This window comes from Cavia porcellus, unplaced genomic scaffold (assembly GCF_034190915.1).
Source record: "Cavia porcellus strain 051 isolate PalLab524CR breed Dunkin Hartley unplaced genomic scaffold, mCavPor4.1 scaffold_13, whole genome shotgun sequence".
Lineage (NCBI taxonomy): Eukaryota > Metazoa > Chordata > Mammalia > Rodentia > Caviidae > Cavia > Cavia porcellus.
Genome location: NW_026947496.1, coordinates 6,362,348 through 6,383,783, shown reverse-complemented (window position 1 = coordinate 6,383,783; position 21,436 = coordinate 6,362,348). Strand labels below are relative to the sequence as shown.

General features: G+C 42.5%; 1 protein-coding gene across 1 annotated transcript; it reads left to right on the top strand.

The window, feature by feature from the left end:
* Nucleotides 1–10,274: 10,274 nt before the first annotated feature.
* Cavporv1r665 (vomeronasal 1 receptor cavPorV1R665) lies at nucleotides 10,275–11,165 on the top strand. Its single transcript, NM_001167443.1, is given in 1 exon segment — nucleotides 10,275–11,165. A coding segment is annotated over 1 exon segment (891 nt).
* Nucleotides 11,166–21,436: the final 10,271 nt, after the last annotated feature.

The window sequence follows — 21,436 nt, the reverse complement described above, 5'->3', positions numbered from 1 at the left end:
AAATTTTTGTTTATACTATCACATATAATAAAATCCAGTAAGATACAACATGATAAAATCAACGGGGACAGAAGAGCAATAGTTTGGTGGGGCTTCAAAACTAGCTATTATGCTGTCTTGTTTTCTTCAAAATAGCTGTTCATTTCATCACAGCCAATAATATCAAGCAGCCCAGAATAAAGCCATTCCAACTAAAGAGTGAAAACTGTATAAGACTTCAAGGCCACGTAATGGGGAATCATGATTGCCACATACTTTTATAATATTTGAATCATTCTTTACACTAGGGAAACTATTCTGTATTCACACATGTGAGTTTGATTTATTTCATTTATGAATATGGTCTCAAGCTGTGCCGATTTATTTATAAATATCTCAATATGATCCTTTTTATAGCTGAGTTAGTGCTCCATTGTATAAAAATACCACAACTTTTTAAACCATTCCTCAGTTGATGGACACTTGGGTTGTTTCCAGGGTCTGGCAATTATAAATTGTGCTGCTATAACCATAGGTGCGCATATATCACTGTGGTATGATGCTTTCAGTTTTTCTGGGAATGACTAGAAGAGGAATAGCTGGAACAAATGGGACTTCCAATCCCAGCTTTTTGAGAAATCTCCAGACTGACCTCCACAAAGGCTGTACCAGTCTACACTCCCACCAACAGTGCAGGCGAGTTCCTTTTACTCCACAGTCTCTCCAGCATTTGTTGTTGTTAGTTTTCTTGATCCTGGCCATTCTTTCAGGAGTGAGATCGAATCTCAGTGTGGTTTTAATTTGCATTTCTCTAATGACTAATGATGATGAACATTTATTCATGTATTTATTTGCCATTTGTCTTTCTTCATCTGAGAAGTGTGTATTCATGTCAGATGCCCATGTTTGGATTGGATCTTTGAATTTGGGGGGTTTGAGTTTTTTAAATTCTTTATATGTTTTAGACAAAATTCTCTTGAGAGGGAGTTCACAAAGATTTTTGTGAATCCAGTTTGTGGGTTTTATTTTCACTATACTGGAGATTTTTTTTGACATGCAGAAACTTTTTAATAATAGGTGGTCCCAGTTAGTGATTCTGTAAAGTATTTCCCATGCGGTGTGGGTACTGTTCATGAATTCTCTACCTACCACTATGTCTTCAAGGATTCTACCCAACTTGTCTTCCAATAGATTTAATGTCTCTGTTTTAATATTCAGATCTTTGATCCATTTAGATTTTCATTTAGTACATCATGATAGGCATGGTCTAGTTTTAGTTCTCGGCAAATGGAGAGCCAGTTTATCCAACACCATTTGTTAAAGAGACTGTCATTCTTCCAGTGAACCTGCTTGGCTCCTGATCCGGCCTGCAGATCAACAAGTTCAGAGCTCCTGCAGGGGAAACGGGGATTAAATAAAAGACATGGGGGAGACAAAAAGAGACGAAGGCAAGTTGATGTAACCCAATCAAGCCTCCGGTTTATTGAGAAAATAATCACACCTTTTATAGGCTAAGGGCGGGAGCTGGGACAGGAAGAGGTTAAACAGATGAATACAACAGGGTTACCATCACATCCGGATAAGTGACGTAAGCAGAAGAGGATTATGGTTAATGTAGGCAGACGCAGTGCCCATAGGAGAGAGAGAGAGAGACATCTAGGCAGCAATGCCTGTCACTCGGCTCCCTACAGGCTCCTTTATCAAATATGAGGTGGTTGAGTGTGTTTGTAGTTGTGGTTGTATCTTCTAATCTATTCCATTGATCTTCGGCTCTATTTTGATTCCAGTACCATGTTGATTTTACTACTGTTGCTTTGTAGTATAACTTCAAGTCAGGGATTGTGATGCCTCCTGTCTTTCCTTTGTTGCTTAGAACTGTCTTTGCTATTCTAGGTCACTTTTCACTCCAGATGAATTTTAGGATTGATTTCTCTAGATCTATGAGGTATGCTCATCTTATTTATGTTGGGATTGCATTGAAACTGTATAAGAGTTTTGGGAGAATGGCCATTTTCACAATGTTTATTCTTCGTGTCCATGAGCAAGGGATGTCTTTCCATTTTCTGAGATCATCTTCAATTTCTTTTTTCAGTGTATTGTAATTTTCCCTGTACAGGTGTTTCACTACTTTTGTAAGAGTAATTCCTAAAAATTTCATCTTTTTGTTTGCTAGTGTGAAGAATGTGGCTTCTCTTATTTCTCTCTCTGTGATTTGTTGTTAGTGTATAGGAATGCTATTGTTTTCTGAGTATTGATTTTGTATCCAGCTGAATTTACTTATTATATCTAAGAGTCTTTCAACGGAGTTTAGGGGATCTTCTATGTAGAGTATCATGTCATCTGCAAACAATGATAGTTTAGCTTCTTCTTTTCCTATCTTTAGCCCTTTTATTTCTCTCTCTTGTCTATTTTCTCTGGCTAGTATTTGCAGTACTACATTAAATAGGAGTGGTGATAAAGGACATCCTTGTCTTGTGCCTGATTTTAAAGTAAAGGCCTTCAATTTTTGGCCATTTGGTATGACACTGGCGGTTGGTTTGTCATAGATGGCCTTTATTATATTGAGGTAAAGACCATCTATTCCAATTTTCTGTAAAGTTCTTATCATGAATGAATGTTGGACCTTATTGAAAGCTTTTTTCTGCATCTATAGAAATGATAATGTGATTCTTACTTTTGGCTTTATTGATATGGTAGATTGCATTTATTGATTTACTGATGTTGAATCATCCCTGCATGCTTGGGATGAATCCCACTTGGTCATGGTGTATAATGTTCTTGATGATTTGCTGCATCCTATTTGCCAATATTTTATTGAGGATTTTTGGATCTGTGTTCATTAGGGAGATTGGTCTATAGTTCTCTTTTCTAGTTGGGTCTTTCTCAGGTTTTGGTACTAGAGTAATATTTGTTTCAGGAATGACTGTGGAAGGATTACTTCCTTTTCAATTTCATTGAATAGTATGAGGAGTGTCGGCATTAGGTCTTCTTTGTATTTCTTGTAGAATTCTGAAGTGAATCCGTGTGGGCCTTGTCTCTTCTTTTTAGGTAAGGACTTAATTACATTTTCAATTTCATTAATAGAGATTGGGTTATTCATCAGTTTTACATCCTCTTGATCCACTTTGGTACTTCATATATTTCTAGGAATCTGTCTATTTCTTCTGTGTTATCAAACCTTTGATTGTAGAGGTTTTCAAAATAGGTGTTGATATTCTGTATTTCTATAGAGTCTGTAGTGATTTTACTTTTTTCATTTCTTATTGCATGAATTTGAGCTTTTTCTTCCCTTTTTAAATAATGTTGGCTAGGGGCTTATCAATTTTATTTATTCTTTCAAAGAACCAACTCTCTGATTCATTGATTCTTTAGTTTGTGTTTTTAGTTTCTATTGCGTTGATTTTTGGTTTGATTTTTATAGTTTCTTCTCTCCTTTTGGCTTTGGGTTTGAGTTCTTCTTCTTTTTCTAGTTGTTTGAGGTGTAGCATCAGGTTATTTATTTGTATTATTTTTTTCCTGATGTAGGAACTCAGTGCAATTAATTTTCCTCTGATGACGGCTTTCATTGCATTGCAAAGATTCCGTAAGTTGTATCTGTATTTTCGTTTTCTTGTAGGTATTGCTTAATTTCTTCTTTAATTTCCTCTGTGATCCCCTGATTACTCAAGAGTATGTTATTCAGTTTCCATGTGTTTGTGGGATTTTTGCAGTATCTTTTACCATTAATTTCTAATTTCAAAGCACTATGATCAGATAACATGCAAGGGATGATTTCAACTCTTTTGAATTTATTTAAATATGTTCTGAGCTAATCTATGGTCTATTTTAGAGAATGACCCATGTACTGCTGAGAAGAATGTGTATTCTAATGTTGTTGGGTGGAACGTTCTGTATTTGTCTATCAAGTCCATTTGTTCACAGGTGTGATTCAGTTCTGTTATTTCTTTGGTGATTTTCTCTCTGGTTGATCTATCCCTTGGTGTCAATGATGTGTTAAGGTCTCCTGTTCCAATTGTGTTACTGATAATTTGATTTTTCATTTCTGTTAATACTTGTTTTATATAACGGGGTGCTCTGGAATTTGGTGTATATATATTAGGATAGTGGAGTTTTCCCCCAATGAGTATGTAGTGACCTTCTTTGTCTTTTCTGATCATTGTTGATTTAAAGTTCACATTGTCTGCAAACAGAATGGCTACTCCTTCTTTTTTGATTCCTGTTGTGTGAAGTATTGTTTTCCATCCTTAGATTTTCAGTCTGTGAGTATCCTTCTGGATTAGATGGGTTTCCTGTAAACAGCATATGGTTGAATTTTGTTTCTTGATCCATTCTGCCAGTCTGTTTCTTTTACTTGGTGCATTGAGACCATTTACATTAATGGTTATAACTGTTATATGCTGGTTTATTGTTGACATGTTATCTTTCGGCTGTTGTATTTTTTCTTTCTGTTATGTTTAATTATGTGTTTTGCTTAGTGGTTTTTTGCTTTGTGTATCTAAACTGTCTTTCAATACTTTTTGCTGTGTTCGCTTGGTGATCATGAAGTTCTTCAGGTGTTCTTTGTCATGGAAGTATTGTATTTCACCATCGATTTTGAATGATAGTTTTGCAGGGTACATCAGTCTAGTTTGGAAACCATTTTCCTTTAGGATCTGGAATACATCACTCCATGCTCTTCTTGACTTTATTGTTTGTTCCTGAGAAGTCTGCTGTGATTCTGATTGGTTTTCCTTTATAAGTGATCTGTTTTCTCTCTGACAGCTTTTAATAATCTATTCTTTTGTTTGATTTCTGGGATGCTGATTATTATATGTCTGGGTGTAGTTTTATTTTGCTTTTGACTATTTGGAGTTCTATATGCTTCACTGAACCTGATGTCAGTTTCTGATCTCATGCTTGGGAAATTTTCATCTATTATTTCTCTAAATATCCTCTTGATGTCCTTTATGTTGTCCGTTTCTTTTTCATTAATCCCTATCAATCTTATTTTGTTTTTCTTTGGTTTATCTTGCAATTGTTGAATTGTTATTTCCTGATTCTTTGTTATTTTTAAAAGATCCTTCCTTTCCTGTTCACTAGCTGCGATCCTGTCTTCACGGTCTGAGATTCTAAATTCATTTTCATTGATGCGGTTTTTACAGCTTTCATTGGAATATTTGATTTCCTGTATATCTCTGTGCATCTGCTTTATGTATTCTTTTTGTTTCTTGTATTGCTTTTCTAGGGATTCTATCTTTTTGTTTAGTTCCTCCAATTTTTAAACTGTGTTTTCTTTAGATATGTTCATCTTCTCTTTCATTTTTTTTATCATTTCTTCTTTTACATGGGAAAGTATTTTGAGTTTGAATTTTTTAAAGCTTCCTAGAGTTGCTTGTTTATTTCAGTAGCTATTATGTCTGATATTTGAGGTGAATGGCATATATTTTCTTCTATATACATTGCTCCAAGGGTTTCTTGGGATGGGCTGGAGGTTTGAGGTTGTAATTTTGTCTTTCATTTTGTCATTTTCCTATATCTCTGTGTTTCAAGTGTTATTCAAAAGCTTCCTCAGGGAAATCCACTTCTCTGTTCGCAGCACCTGGGACTCTGTCCCCTAGTTCTCCCAGGCCACTGGGCCTCTGGAACCCTGGTGCTCTCCTGCTTGCTTAGAACTCTGAAGTCCCAACAAGCTGGGCTCTGGGAACAGTGGGCACCCGCCTGCTTGTTTAGAACTCCACAGTCCTCTAGGTCATCCAGAATGGGGAGGCAGATGCAGGTGCCCCAATCCCACTCAGCCTTTCCACTGCACCCAGATGTTGTGAGTGTCCCAAACAGGCTGGGCTCCGGGAAACAGTGTGGACCCCCCTGCTTGTTTGGAATTCCAAAGTTCTCTGAGTGCAGCTGGAATGGGGAGGCAGATGTAGGCACCTCTGACCAGCCTAGTGGTTTCACTGCACCCAGAAGACTCAAGGGTCCTGAACAAGCTGGGCTGGGGAAGAGTGCATGGGGCACTTACCCCAGGACGCAGGGCCTCTGGAACTGGTGATGTTTGCCTGCTTGCTTAGAAATCTACAGTCCTCCATACACACAGGGAGGTGGATGCAGGCGCCCCAGACCCACCCAGCCTTTCCACTCCCCCCAGATAGTTCGAGGGTCCCAAACAGGCTCCAGCAGTGGAATTTTTAGAGCCAAAATTACAAAGACAAAACTTTAAATATTTGAACAATGATTTTTGTCAAGCTAGTCAAGATTTTGCCATCAGGAAAAGTCACACCTTTGAAAAAATTGAAATATTGAAAAACATGGAAAATGAGGTTAGAATTCCCTGGATACTGGGTGCAAAAATTGAATAACCATGATTCCTATACATAAAGTTTTTGTAAAATCTTTTAGTGAAAATGTCACACTTTTTGGAGAAAAAGAAGAACAGTTTCATGATGTCACAGTTAACTGTACTTTCTTGGTTATGATAAATGGAACAGTCAATAAGGAACAGCTACATCATGTTAAATCTGACTTATCTGACCTTCGTGGCAGCACTGCCTTCGTGTCTCCTCTGTCTGGATATCAGGACTGCAGGTACAGGAGACCCCTCTGAGCTGACTATAGTCCTGCACAACTGAGCAAGTGTCACAGCACACACACAAAGGTACAGAAACTCGTATGCAGTGAGAGCTCGAAGTACATAATTTACTTCTTGTTATACATGTGTTATTCATATTCTCACAAGCAATGAACCGATATTTTAGAAATCTATGCTATTGGTTATATCATTACTGATGCCCAGCTTTTCTGAGTATAAAAGCACTCAACAAAAGTCAACAGAGGAGCACGGCTATCATCAAATGGTCACTCACAATCTTAAGGTCTGGGGAGGTCCAAGACCACACAGAAGGACCTGTAAGAATTGAATAACAATAAAATGATGGAAAGAAACCTCCTCTCCAGCAGCCCCAGGTTGCACAAGGCTAATCAGAGTCCTCAGAGAGACCTAGGCTGCAGGAGCAGAGGAGACTCAGCTGGGCAGTGCTGGGTGAACACCCACCAGCGCTACCACCAGGTCAGCTCCTCTGGGCACCACTAGGAGCCCTGCACTCTTCACTCCTCCTCTTTTTCCTCCTCTTATTCTCGTTTATCTGCACAGTGCTACTGCTCTTGTGCCTTTGAAAAGTGTCACCTGAATGACAGCTGTCAACTGTGTCCCCTCACCTCAGTGCCTTCCTTCCTTCCAATTAGGATTTGGACAGGTCACTGAGAAGGGTGGAGGGGATGCAGATCACACAAATGCTATGTCAGCGACTCTGCATAGCCGACTTGGTGTACCCAGAATCAGCTGCCTTCTCCAACGTGGATTTTATTTCCTGTCTAGTGGCGTAATGAGAAGCAAAGGGATAGATAGGAAGGTGGCATGAGGGACCATGGATGGATGGGTATGTCTGGTTGTGACACCAACACTCATACGGCTCAGCTCATCTGGGCAATAAATGCAGAATCCGAGTCCTCCCAGGGAAGCCATTGCCATGTGGTGAACTTTATAGGAAAGTACTGAGGAGATGTGCAGATGTAAGCGACCCTATCAGTCAGGGGTCTGAGCTGAACGATGCCTGCAGCCAGCACCCAGACCTGGAGGCAGGTGGGCCGGCTTCCCTCTGCGAAGTACTGTGTGATGCAACCCACACCTGAGGCTCAGCCCCTTCTTCTGCCTCTGGTCAGTCTTTATTAACAATGTGCATGTACTTCAATATTATTTTGAAAGGGACCACTTTGAATTATTAAGTGTTTTCTCTCAGTGGCTGCTATCTATGATGAGGATTAGAGGGGATGTGAGTGAAGTGCACCACAGCTGAGAAACCTGGTCCCCTTGGTTAACTGTTCCTGATTACAGCACTTCCCACTCACTACTGCACAGTCAGGGAAGTTAGCATGGGGAAGTGGCTGGGCCCTGCCCCAGGGATGGAGGAGGAGCAGAGGGGCCTTTTGCTCTGCTGAAGCCAGGTTTATGGCACTGATACCTTGACAGCAGAGAGTCCGCCAGGGGCCCTGGGACTCAGGAGGGATAATCACGGCCTGGCCTCACTTCTCTGCAGACTCCACTCTGACACATAGACCACACAGGTGAGCACTCCTGACTCTGAGGCCTGCAGCTGCCCTGGCTTCAGAAGGGAAGCTGCTGCAGTAAGGTGGGTCAGGGGAGAGAAGTGTCTGGATGTATCATCTCGTGTGGAAAAGCAGATGCCAGGACACAGGCAGAAGACAGCCCATTGTTTACCAAGTGACACCCCTAGAGCTCTGTCTCACTGATTCATGAGTGAGCCATCCCCTGTGGGCCAGCCCTGTACCTGACTGCTTCTGAGATTGCTTTTTACACGGAGCTAGAGGAACAGAATGCCTGGGACCTTCATTTCAACCTGAGTGTAAGGCAGCGACCTGAATGTTTGTATGGTTTTCATTCATAGAATTTGGGAATTTTGTTTAAAATGACATGATATTTCCGGTGTTCAAAGGCTTTTCAAGATAGGAATACTTGACTTTATTATTTCGCTCATTCTGAAGCTTTCCTTTCATGGAGCTAAAATGTGCCCAATATGTATTACTGTGTCTGGGCGTAGAATTCTCATTATTACTGCAGAGAATGGTTCCTCAGTGCTTGCTCGGAGGTTACAGAAGTGCCATGTACTTCAGCTCACTGAAGTCTCCCAGTACAGGCATAGCACACAGCACCATGGATAGCTCAGGAGTGAGAGAACTGTAGGTCTTAGACAGCCAAGGGATACCTGAATGGTCTGTTAGTATGGAAGCAGAGACCACCCAGATATCTCGCCCTGAATAGTCGGTTCCTCTCTGTGGCCAGTTGTCTGTTAGTAATCATAAGCCTCATTGAGCAATTTACTTGCAAACTTGTTTCAGCATTTAACAGCAGACACCAGACAGAAGGACTTATCTATCTCTCAGGCATTGTAAGTGCCTGAGAAAGGAAGCCAGGTCACACAGCCTGGTGCTCTCAGAGAAACTGCAGGACAGGAAAGTCTTGGAAGATTTGTCAGGGCAGGGCAGCCGTGAGCTATGAAGCCTGAGGTTGTGAAAGAGCCCATCCTGCATACACTGCATGCATTTCTGAGGAACGCTAAGTATCATTGTTCCATTTTCTGGGGGAGAAGAGTTGAAAATTCTTCAGAGGTAACTGAAAAGGAGGACAGTGTACCAAATTTAGGGGGAAACTGAATAACATTTTAATATGAAGATATATGTCTATTCACATTTTAGAAGAAAATAAGAACAGATTTCTCTGCCAATGCTCATTTCTAAAAGCAGAGAAATGGGGATGCTGTTTACAAAGTGGTTTTGCAAATCATAACGTGAGACATGAGAGAGTCTTGTCCCTTATGGGAGGCATTGTGACAGTGAAGATCACTTGATTTCACAGGTTTCCAAAGGTACAATAGTTAAGACGCATCTCTGTGTGGAGTCCATAGGATCTGCAAGTCAGAGTTGGAAACGTTCTCTGATGCTTTATTAGGACAGTACTCTCAGGAGTGGAGCCATGAGGGAGAACCCAGTCATTGCAAGGGAAGCTTCAGCTTCAGTCTGATCCCACTCAATCTGACGTTTGGCTGCAGAGACCTCATGGCAAAGTGAATCTGACCTGAGGTAAATGGTGATGTTTTCCCCCTGCTAAGCAACCTCTGTGTCCCTTTCAGCCAAGGGGAGGGAGGCTTGAGGAGGGAGATTAGGTGTTGACTTCTTCTGGGAAACTATGCCACTAGGCGAAGTATAGTTCCTCAGGGAAGCTCTGCTTCTGTTCTGGGAACTCACTACTTACTGAGGGATGTGTCATTGCAGGCTGGCTTAGCAAACCTGGATTGGGCACTAGAAACCCACTGGCAGAGCATGATTTGTTGGTTTTTGAGCAGTAGAGAGGGCACAGGAATTTGGGCCAGTACTTGGCATAATGTTTGAGATACTAGGTGTTTTTCTTGTTTTAGGTTTTGCCTAGAAAAAATGAGCACATACTCTTAAGACAGGAGAGACACAAGCAGGATCTTATGGAGAGCAAAGCATGAAAATGGCAGGTGCATCGCTGTGGAGTGTGTGTCCAGAGTGTAGTCATCACCATGTCCATGTCAGTGGAAGGAAAGAAAAAATAAAATCAAAAGAACAAAACCAGGAACCGACCACAACGGAGCCATGCACGCTGACATCTGTCACAAACTGCTACTTTCAGTAGAGGCAACAGAATGAATGCACAGGAACAAAGCATGATTTCTTTGTTATTGCTTTTTTCAAAGGTTTTTCAAGAGTGGATTGTGAATTGGAAGATGCTTCGGGTGAACATCGTCCTGGGGATACTCTTCGTTTCTCTTGCTGGACCTGGAATTGGGGGGAATATTCTTGTATTTGTAAGACATGTATATAATTTTGTTTTGATTCCAAAGAAAAAACCCATAGATTTTATCATCATTCACCTGGTTTTTTCAAATGCAATCATTATTTGTAGCACAGGGCTTAGAGATATAGTCCTAATTTTCCATTTCAGAAACTTCCTAGGTAGTGCTGGCTGTAAAACTGTGGTTTACCTGGGGAGGGTGGCCCGAGGCCTGTCCATCTGCACCACCTGTCTCCTCAGCGTGGTCCAGGCCATGACCATCAGTCCCAGCAACACCCTGTGGGGAAAGCTCAAGCCTCGGACTGCATGGCAAGTTCTTCCCTATCTTCTCCTCTGCTGGGTCATTAATCTTCCATTAAGCTCCAACTTGCTGCTCTACATCACAGCAGTTGGCAGCGTGAATAGATCTGAGATTGGAACCTATGTCAGGCACTGTTTTTTGCTGTCATACAGACCCACAGTCTGGTGGCTTTTCCTCTGTCTCATGGCTCTGCGGGATGTCCTCTTCCAGGGTGTCATGGGCTGGAGCAGCGGGCACATGGCTTTCCGCCTGTATGAGCATCACAAGCGTGTGCTCTATCTGCACAGCTCCAGGTTGGTGGTGAGTTCCAGCCCAGAAATCAGAGCTACCATAAATATTCTAGTCCTCATGACCTGTTTCCTTTTCTTTTTTTGGACAGATTTCATGTTCTCCTTCTACATAGGGTCCACGGTAGCCCGTGAAATTACACTCCTGTATGTTCAATTATTTCTAGAACTCGGTTATGCGGTTCTCAGCCCATTTGTGCTGATGAGCAGGGATGTTGCTGTCACTAAACCCTGATGAGTCCAAGTTGAAGAACGTGGCCCAACGTTCTCTGTCCATTGCTCTGCAAACTAAGGGTCGCTGAGTTAGGGACTGATTCACCCTAGTATTGGAATGTTTAAAATGCTGCTTTACTCAACATTTAGGATAATACACTTGCTTTTAGTATTCCTACCATTTTTTAAGAAGTGTGGCGGGAGGCAATTTAAGGCTGATCAGAGGATACCAGGATTTGGAAAGGGTTTCTCAAGAACCTCCCACTTTGCTTACTGGGGAAGGTTTTGCAGGGCTGGCCTTTAGGACATTGGTACCCTCTACCCGGTCAGATCTTTTAAGCCAAGGAGGACATAGGGGAATTCGATTCCCACCATTGTGTCCACAAAGTGGGACTCAGCTCTCATATCAGGGAGGTTGCTCTGAGCTTAGTGAGTCCTGGCTACTCTGCCCTGCCCATGCTTTCCCAGTGACCCCCAGTGGGAAAGAACAGGGAGAGATGAGGCTGACCCCTTCTGCTTGGTGGGGATCCATTGGTGAAGAACCGACACTGGCTATTTTTGATGAGTTGGGTTCTCCTTGCTGATTGCTTGACTTTGGAGGCTTCCAGAAGCGCTAAGGAAACTGTGAGGGTCAGGACTCAGACTGGAAGTCACAAGCCATGCTGGGTTTGAGGAGTGCCCCCAGGTACAGAGCCAGCTGCAGCACATCCTCAGAGCCCTGCACACCTGCCCTGTAGCTGCTAGCCAACCCACCCCAGGCAGCCCTGGCTCATCTGCCCTCTCTTTGGGGCTACAGAGGAACAGTGGGGCATTTGCTCCATTGACAATGATGTGGGCTTCGGGAAGGAAGGCCTGGGTCCATCACAGACACATGGGGACCCCGGCCTCAAGGTGCCCTGCAACCACTCTCTGGAACACGGGTGTGGACGCCTCCTGAGCAGGCAACGCGGAGGAGACCATGGCCAGGCCCAGTGCTGTTGGCCAGGAGCTCTGCAGGCACAGAGGGCCTGGCCTGTAGATGGGTCAGGATCTGCAGTGCGAGCCTCAACTGGGCCATGAGAACCACGCAGACAGAGCCCACCCCTTTAACTTTGAGCAGAAGTGAAGCCATGCTCCACATGGAGCTGTGTACACAGAGCTGCAGGGCACAGGGGTGGGAGTGGGGTAGCGCAGAGCCGCAGTCAGGGACCGCACCCCTTGGACCCCCTAGGCAACAGGATGTCTCAGGGCCAGGATAAACCCTGCATTCACAAGGTGAAGCCCGAGAGTGCTGCTGTGCAGCTCCAAGCCGAGCAGGGGTGGCACGCTCTCCAGGACGTGGTCTGAGCTCAGGTTGAGGAGGCTCTGGGATGTGCAGCTGGGGTGCGTAGGGGCTGGAGCAGTTTGTCTCTGCTCTTGTTGGAGGATTATTTGCATTTTCACAAATAAAAACGATGTGTATTGAAGCTTCGCTGCGTGCAAGGTTGTTACACGCGTGCATGCCAAGGGCAGTGACCCTAGCAGGCAGTGCAGGGAGCCCCTGTGCTCAGGGCCAGGGGAGAGGGTGGCGAGGGCACAGATACCTTCTGGGTCCCATCTACCAGCTCCTGGCTCCTGGCTCCCAGCTCTGCGTGGACGTGGCTGGCGCTGAGCTCTGGGCTGCTGGGTCCCGGCTCTCCACTTTTGTCCTCTGCTCTGAAGTCAGAGTCCCTCTCCAGGGACACACTGCACTCACTGTGAGAGGCTTTGCTCAGTTGCCAGCTGACACTCAGGCTTGTGCACCTTGGGCCGCTGTGCTTAGTGTGTCAGTGATCCTGGGCTTGGAGATATCCTGTGGGTGCCCTGCTCCAGGTCCTTTGGTCTACACCGTTAGGGTCATTGTGGCTCAAGTGGCCTCTCTGTTTGCTTTTTAGCTCCTCCTGCTGTTTCCCACATGGGCTGCTTTACCTCCCACTCCCTCAGCCTTATGAAGGTGTCTTTCCCCACATCCTCACCCTCATGTCTCCCGTCTGTGCATGATGCCCGCCACAGGGCAGTGGTGTCACGGAGTGGGCTGTGCGCAGGTGATACTGGAAGTGGAACTCAGGGCTCCCGCATGCTGCACAGGCACCTGCCATGGAGCTGCACCTGCAGCCACACTGTGATCTCAGGGTTGGTGCACATTGTGGGACCTGGAATGCTAGGTGGGGTGCCGGCAGCATGCATCTTTTCACCCCAGCTACCCTGTCTAAAACCTCTGCCCTCCTCCTAACATAATTCCCCCAACAGAAGGCCACCTCTGGCTCCTGGTCACCTCTTTTGGCTTCTTCGTTGTTGTGCTTATTTATTTCTTTTTGGTTCTGGAAATGGAACTCACAATCTCGCCTTTGAGAGGCAGATGTTGTGCTGCTGAGCTGTCTGCAGCCCTGTTTTTCTGTTTTGAAACAATTATTTTTTATTAGTGCTTGTTTTCCATACATCATGATTCCTTCCATCGCTGGGAGTGGGATTTTTTGTACAAAACACAGCTTAATTCTTTCCCTGTGTTACCTCCCTCCCTCTCCACCTCATGGATTCTTTCCATTTGCAAAAGAGCCTCCTCCATGCCTCCCAGTGTTGTCTTTTATTTGCTTTTTAACTGATTTACATTTTCTTTTTCTTTTTTTTTTTTTTTTTGGTCTTTTTTTTTCTTTTCATCAGTACCGGGGATCAAACTCAAGACTGCCTGCTTGCAAGGCAGGCACTTATGCCGCTGAGCTAAATCCCCAGCCCCTACTTATTTACATTTTGGGAAGAGAAATTATGCTATATATGAACTCATGTGGCTGCTTTAATTCATGTAATATTAAGCTTTCAATGTACAAGCATTTTCCTACAAATGAAATTTTCCTACAAAGAGACAATGTTAGAATTTTTCCAGAGTTCTCTAGAAAGGGTTAAGGATCCCATCCACTGGCTGAGTTCCCATAAGCCTTCTCCCTGTCCATTTTTCCAAGTTACCTTTTAGGGAATCTACTTCATTTTTAGGAAACTGAAATATATCACTACTCTCTGCATTCTCCTAGCATAGCTCCCACTTGCAAAGCTTTCAGGCTTGAGATATATATATATATATATATATATATATATATATATATATATATCTCAGGAACTGATCAGGCTTCCAATTTCCTAAAACAAATGCATGGATGAAGGGTTCAATAGAATAGAAAACTAATTGATCCAGAATGGTCAGAACTTGCTTGGAGCTAAGACAAAGAGTTCTCTGAACCATGAGTGTTTACGGGGGAGAGGAGTGAGCAGAGAAGCCCAGGGAGGAGCTAAGGTAGAAGGTTCAAAACCAAGAAAGACCTTGAGAAGTGAGAATGAAAACATTCTAGACAGTAAATCTTAATGATTAAGAGAACTTTTTATCTCTATGGCTGGCAGTTATTGCCCTGGAATTGGAGAGACAGTCAAATGTCCTCAGCTGTGGCCTTGTCTTGCCCTAGAAGTGTCACAGAATAGGTCTCTGCGGTGACTGCTGGCATGAAGAGTTATATTTTCTATGTGCCAGCTGCCAACTCTGTGGGCAAGTCACCTCTGCTGCAACAGACTCAGAAGTAGTTATAGAAAGCCAACTGATTAACAGGAAATGTTTGTTTTCATTCTTCAGTTTTAACTAATGTAATTTATAATCTTGTGTAGCACGATATAACAGATTTCTAACAGCCTTAGAACCACACATACTGTTTGTCCTTTATATTGTCTTTTGTAACAGATTACAATAAAGTTGGGCCAACTTACAAAGAACTTGATCTGCTTTATAGTGGTGTTATGGTTTGAAAATTGGTGGTCAACTTAAGGCCAGCTGGATTACATCAGCATGCATTGAGAGAAGATGCTCCACCTGAGGAGGGTTGCCAGGATAAATAGGTAGAGAAGAAGCTAGGTGGGGGGAGGGATTGAGGTGTGAAGGAGGCATTGTGGGTTCTCTTAGGAGTTGCTGTCTGAGCTGTTGGTTCTCCTGAAGAAGCTTTGGTCTTCACATTGAGCATTGCTTCCTAGCTCTGGAGGGGAAGACATGTGCTGCCTAGTCTCCAGGATGAACTCATCACGCTGCTTCCTGGCACGTACCCAACTGTGCTTGTCTTTGGAGGAGCTCGGGGCCTCCGTGTCGCTGTGGACAGCTGTGGTGCCTTTCAGAACAGCCCTCCTCTTTGTTGTGAGTGTGATTTCTCGGCTCCAGTGTAGAACCCTCATCCCACTAGCACAGCTCCTTCATCCTGCTGGCATAGAATTTCTGGCTTCCACCACTGAACCTTGGGTCTTCCCAGCACAGATCTGTAAAAGAGACTGGCATGAGTCATTCTTGTGGGCTCTGGACCTCCAGTTGGACTGGTGGAGGCATTGTGCTGAGCTCTGGGTTTTTATCTGGACTCATGTAGGACATTGCCGTGGGGTGGTGTTTAGACTCTTGACTAAATAATGTATGTCGTTGATGTTGGGGATAGATTTCCTGCATTCTCCTGTGTTAACTTCCAGCGACCATTATAAAAACATTATAAACTCCGTGTCCTGATCTGAATTGTTCTTTGTGTACAACCCCTGACTACAACAAGTGGTCACTATTGCGTGTGCGTGTGCGTGTGTGTGTGTGTGTGTGTGTGTGTGTGTGTGTGGTGTGGTGTGCATATGTATTCTTTGGCTTTTTATCATGAAGAGTTTGAATTTTGCATGGAGAAAGGAAATCTGAGCATGGGACCCTACGTGAGAGATGTCTTCAATAAAACAAAAGGTGTTATTTGAAAGCCAGGGTTTTCCTCAGACAGTGACAGCCGTTCTTATGGTATCATTTTTCATGACAATGACACAGGGCTGCATTGTCCTGTGGTGCTGTGAGCAGTGTGCTTTTGGCCCAGAGATACCAGGTCCAAGGTCTTGGTGTCTTCCTATTACTTTCCGTGTCCCTCCAGCATCATTTCCACAAATGGTCCTTGTTCTACCCATTTCTGTGCAGTCTTGTGCTAGTCAGGAAGCAAGACAAGGTGCTCTGTGGTTGTGGGGAAACTGAGTCAACAGTAGCAGGAGCTCAGGAGAATAAGGGAAATTTTTCTGACATGAGTAGAACTCAGAGGACTGAACTGCAGAGTTTGGGGTGAGGTTTACATAGAGCTTGTCATCTTCCAGATAGACAATCAGAAACTACCAGAGGAGATAAGCTTTTGTTGAAGGCCAGGTACAGCGGGTACTTGTGGTGAGCACAGCTGTATGTAGCGAAGTTGTTTAAGCACATTCATGGCAGTTTCAATTCAGTGACAAATCCTGTGATTCAGCAGAGTTCAGTGGCAGAGAACACAAGGCCTGCAGCTTACAGAGCAAAGCAGCTGAAGTTAGGTCAGGATTTCTGCTTCACTATCGTGTATTGTGTACTCATCCCTATGATACAACTTCATTAGGCCTATAGATCCTCAAGTTAATTCAACAGCAACTTCTTGCAGGTAGAGGATTGAGCCCTGGGGAGCTGTAGAGCCTCTTTCAGCCTCAGGTTCTAAGACACAGATCTTCAGAATTCTATGATCATTATGGAACATGTGACATGAAGAAAGTGACCGCAACCACAGGGGCCAGCTATCCACAGTCAGCCTCCATCTTTGAGCTGATGGGAGACCGTCAGGTACCTTCTCTCCTTTATCCCCATACAGCGGAGTAGTTGGAAATAAAGCTAATATGTCATTTCCTTTCTCTATTAAGTATTACTACTGGAAACATTAAAACATAAAACTGAGCCAACACCACAGCCTACAGTGAGAATGATTCTTTAATGATGTTCAACTCACAGCAATTTTCCAGTAACATCTGTCCAAATTTCTATGATTCTCTTAATTAACTATACCTTATTAGCAACAAGACTTCAGTAAAACCACAGACTGTTGTCTTTGCTAATGTGTCTTAGTTTTCTCTATGTTTTTAAAATTCTGAGTCAGTTTTAAAATTGTATTCCATTTATTTCTTGAAGAAACGAAGGCATTTGTGGTAATGAATTTTTATGGCTAAATTTTGTCTGTTGTTATATGGTCACTAAACATGTTGCTTTCCTCTGTATTTCTCATAAGTCCACAGTTTTATAGGACAGATAAGCTTAATTAGGATAGCTTGATTTTGACCAGGTCCATTATTTCTATTAAGAAGTTTGTTGTGGTTGATTCACTGTGCCAACCTGAGAAGCTTAGAAGTTTAACTGAGAGACTAGCAGCAAACAGGATCTTTAGTTTGTAAACGTCCTCATCATGTGAAAGAGGAGGGCACAGAGATTTTGTGAGTGCTAAACATATGCTGGAGGTATCTTGTGACCTGTGTACAACATAAGGGTGTAGAAGGGTCTTGTTCTCTCCCGTTTTGCGCTGGCTGCTGCCTGAAGATTATGGACTCAAACCTCCACAAACCGTGAGGTAAATAAACTTTTCCTTTCTTTATTTTCTGTGTAGGGTGTTTTGTTATAGCAATGAGGAAAAGTAACCAAGACAAAGTATGAATGGCTCATCCAACAATAACTAAAATGTGCAAAGCATTTAATTTTTTATTTTGAAGAGAATAAAAACAAGTGAAATACAACAATAGGTTCAATCAAAACAAAACAATGACTGTGGTACAGCACTTTAAAATAAGATAAAAGAAAATCAGTGATGGCTACCATAATGCCTCTTTGTTATCTACAAAATAACTGCGCATACCATCAATAAAATTAAACAAAGTAGAATAGAACAAAACCAATCAAAACAAAACAATGAAAACAATTACAGAAATTCAGAGCAAGATAAGAGATAAACAACAGTGGCTACCATAGTGTATTTTGTTATCCTCAAAGTAGTTGCCTATACTATCAGACATAATAAAATCATATAAAGCAAAACATAATCAAACCATACTAAACAGAACAGTGAAAAAATGCAGGGATTCAAAACACAGTAGTAGATTAACAATAGCCACTGATTTTCCTTTTTAGACATCTCCTTCCCTTTTCTTTCACAATATCTAGTGTGCATTTTGGATCCCACTAACCCTCTTAGTGTTTTACAGTAGAGAGACAGCATGATGTGCACCCACGGGGCTCTGAACCATTTCACCCACGAGCATGATCTCCAGTTGTACCCACTCACCTACAAGAGCCTCGAGCTTATCTTTCTTTACAGCTGTGAAGCTTTCCATTGTATAAAATGCTGTATCTTATCCATTCTGCAGTTAATGGGCAAGCTACCTGTACGTTTTTTCTGGTTCCCTGTCAAACAGAGCATTGTTTTCTCTCCTTTGAATTTCACACTCGAATTTTCTTTCAAGATATGTATGTTTCTTGTATAGAACGTACTGATGGGTCCTTTCTCTTGATCCACTCTTTCTGTTTCTTTTTATTGGTGAATTGAAGCCATCTACATTCATGGTTATGGCCAAATGCACTGGCTCCTCTCTGCCATGGTATTGTCCTACAATTGGCTGCCCACTTTCCCCTCCATTCAGTTGTCTGCCATGCGTGGTGATCACCCTCTGCTTGTGTTCCTGGAACAGTGGTCATTTTCATCTCTCTCTAGAATGTTCTTCAGTATTCTCTGAAGGGTTTGTTCACTGTTCATGAATTCCTTCAGTTGTTTGTTGTCATGGAAATATTTTGTTTCTCCATCAATTTTGAAAGATAGTTTTATGGGGTACATCAATCTGGGTTTGGGGGCTGGGATTTAGCTCAGCGGCATAAGCGCCTGCCTTGCAAGCAGGCAGTCCTGAGTTCGATCCCCGGTACTGATAAAAAGGAAAAAGACAAAAAAAAAAAAAAAAAAATCTGGGTTTGGAAGTTATTTTCTCTTAGGACTTGAAATACTTCATTCGAACATGTTCTTGATTTGATGGTTTGTTTTGAAAAGTATGTTTTGATTCTAATGGGTTTTCCTTTATAGGTGATCTGTTTCTATTCTCTAAGATTTTAATATTCTTCTCTTTGCTGAGTTTATGGGCCTTGATTATTATGTCTGGGTGTAGATTTGTTTTGGTTATGGCTATCTGGAGGTGTATATGCCTCCTTGGCTGCATGCCATGTCCTTTTTCCATGCTTGGGAAATTTTCTATTACTTCTGTATACAGACTTTTTATGTCATTTGTGCTGACCCCTGCTTTTTTGCTTACATCTATTGTTATTTTTCTTTGTGTCTGAAGGTCTACCTTTAGTTTCTTTGAAGTGATTCTGCCAGCTTTCAATGGAATTTATCTCCTCGGTATCTCTTTAAATCTGTTTCTTGCATTACAATCTTTCTTATACTTCTTCATTCAAAATTTTCCCTCATTTTTCTATATTCCTTTATTTTTTGTATGTGTCTTCTTTTGTGATGTTTAGCAACTCTTTTGGTTTTTCATTTCTTCTTTTACCTGAGATAGCATTTCTGTTCTAACTCCTTTTATAGCCATGTGAAGTTGTTTCTTTACTTCAGTTACCATCACTTCAGAAACTTCAGGTTTGCACCTGCTTATCTCTTCTGTACTTATGTCTCCTGGACTTGCTCTGCATTGCGTTGGAGGCCAGAGACTGCCTTTTGCTTCTTTGCCTTGACATTTTCCTGGGTTTTTCCAGACCAGTGGGTAGTGGGATCCCAGGCACTTCCTGAGTTAGCTAGTCTAGTGGTTGATTGATTGTGTCAACTTGAGACAGTTAGAAGCTAACTAAATGGGTTTAGCATTTCTACACTCAAGGATGTAGAAGAAGACCCACCCTAGGGTGGGTTATCACCTTGAGGTATAACAGGGGAGGAGGAAGGACAAATCCATTCCATTCTTGGGAGAAGCTCCAGTCTTCGCCTTTGGTTTGGACCTTGCTCCTGACTTCCAGTACATTCTTCAGCTTTCCAGCATAGACTCTTCAGCTGTTCATCACAGAGCCTTCAGCCTTCTGTCGCAGACCCCTCAGCCTGCTGGTGTGGACTTGCACAAGACACTAGGGTGAACTCCAGACCTTGCATTGAATCCTTCGGCCTCCAGTGCGTAGACACCCTCTGCACGCTTCCTCATCGGACTCTGTGACTGACTATCATAGGCCAATCTTGTTGTTTCTGTATATCCCGGGTTATATCTGTTCTCTCTAGTAAAACCCTGACCAGTACAGCTACAATTTCTCTCATGTGCCTTGTTGGTTCTCCTGGCCAGTGCTGGCTACAGGTATCCACTGGGGGCCATTGGGTGAGCTGGTGCTGGCCTGGCTGCTGCTTTTCCCAGGTCACACTGGCGATCAGCAACAGGAAATGGGGGCAGTGCTGGCTGCTGCTTCCTGGACATGAGCTGGTTACCAGCAAGAGGCATTCCTGATGGTGGCTGGGGCAGGGTTGGCCACTGTGGAGTATGGAATTTTAGGAGCCTCTATGCACACATGAAAATCCTAGAATTGGTTTTTGAGCAAGATAGACTCTAGAAATAAATCATATTCACTGCAGATAATAATTCCAAAAAAGTTCTAGAATTTCTGTGATTCCAGATTGAGACAGGTGGGTGGGTCTGGATCAGACATCTGTGAAAGAAAGAAGTTCACTCAGGCCACAGTGATTGATATAGGAACACAGAACACAGATGATTTCAAGATTGTACCTCTCTTGTGCAGAAATAGCCACATGTTTATTGAATAGTTCGACCCATATTAGCCTGTACGGAATGTAGCTGTGTACCCTGAAGGAAATAACCCAGAGTGCTGGAGTATAGGATTCTACAGTTGATAGCTCATATATAATCTGCTCATTCAGACAGAGCTTGCACATTGGCTGTGACAGATACCCTTATGAGGATTGTGTCACAATCCTAGAAAGACTCTTCCCTATTGAATGCTATTTTTAAATGCATGTGATTATTGGATTTCAGGATGACATGGAAAAATATTGAGAATTTTAACTCCACAAACTAAGTTGATTACTTTTTTAATTTAAAAAGATTAAGATAATAGAGGACATAGCAAAGCAGATCAGAGCAGAATAATTTGAGCAACATAGTTTCACTACAAGAAAACCCGACATAACAATTCCTACCATTGTGCCTCTTTCCTTGAAATATTTGAATATACTTTCATACACTACAGTACCAAACATAATGAAATAGTATAAAACCATGTAAGAGAATGAAAGTGTTACAGAGTATTCAGAACCAACTAACAGAAATGAACAATAGTTACTATACTATCTCCTTGTCCATAAAATCTTTTGTTTATGCTATCATATATAATAAAATAAAATAAGATATGACATGACAAAACCAGTGAAGACAGAAGAACAAAAGCTTGGTGGACTTCAAAACAAGATGATATTAAATCAGCACTAATTATTATAATGTCCTGTT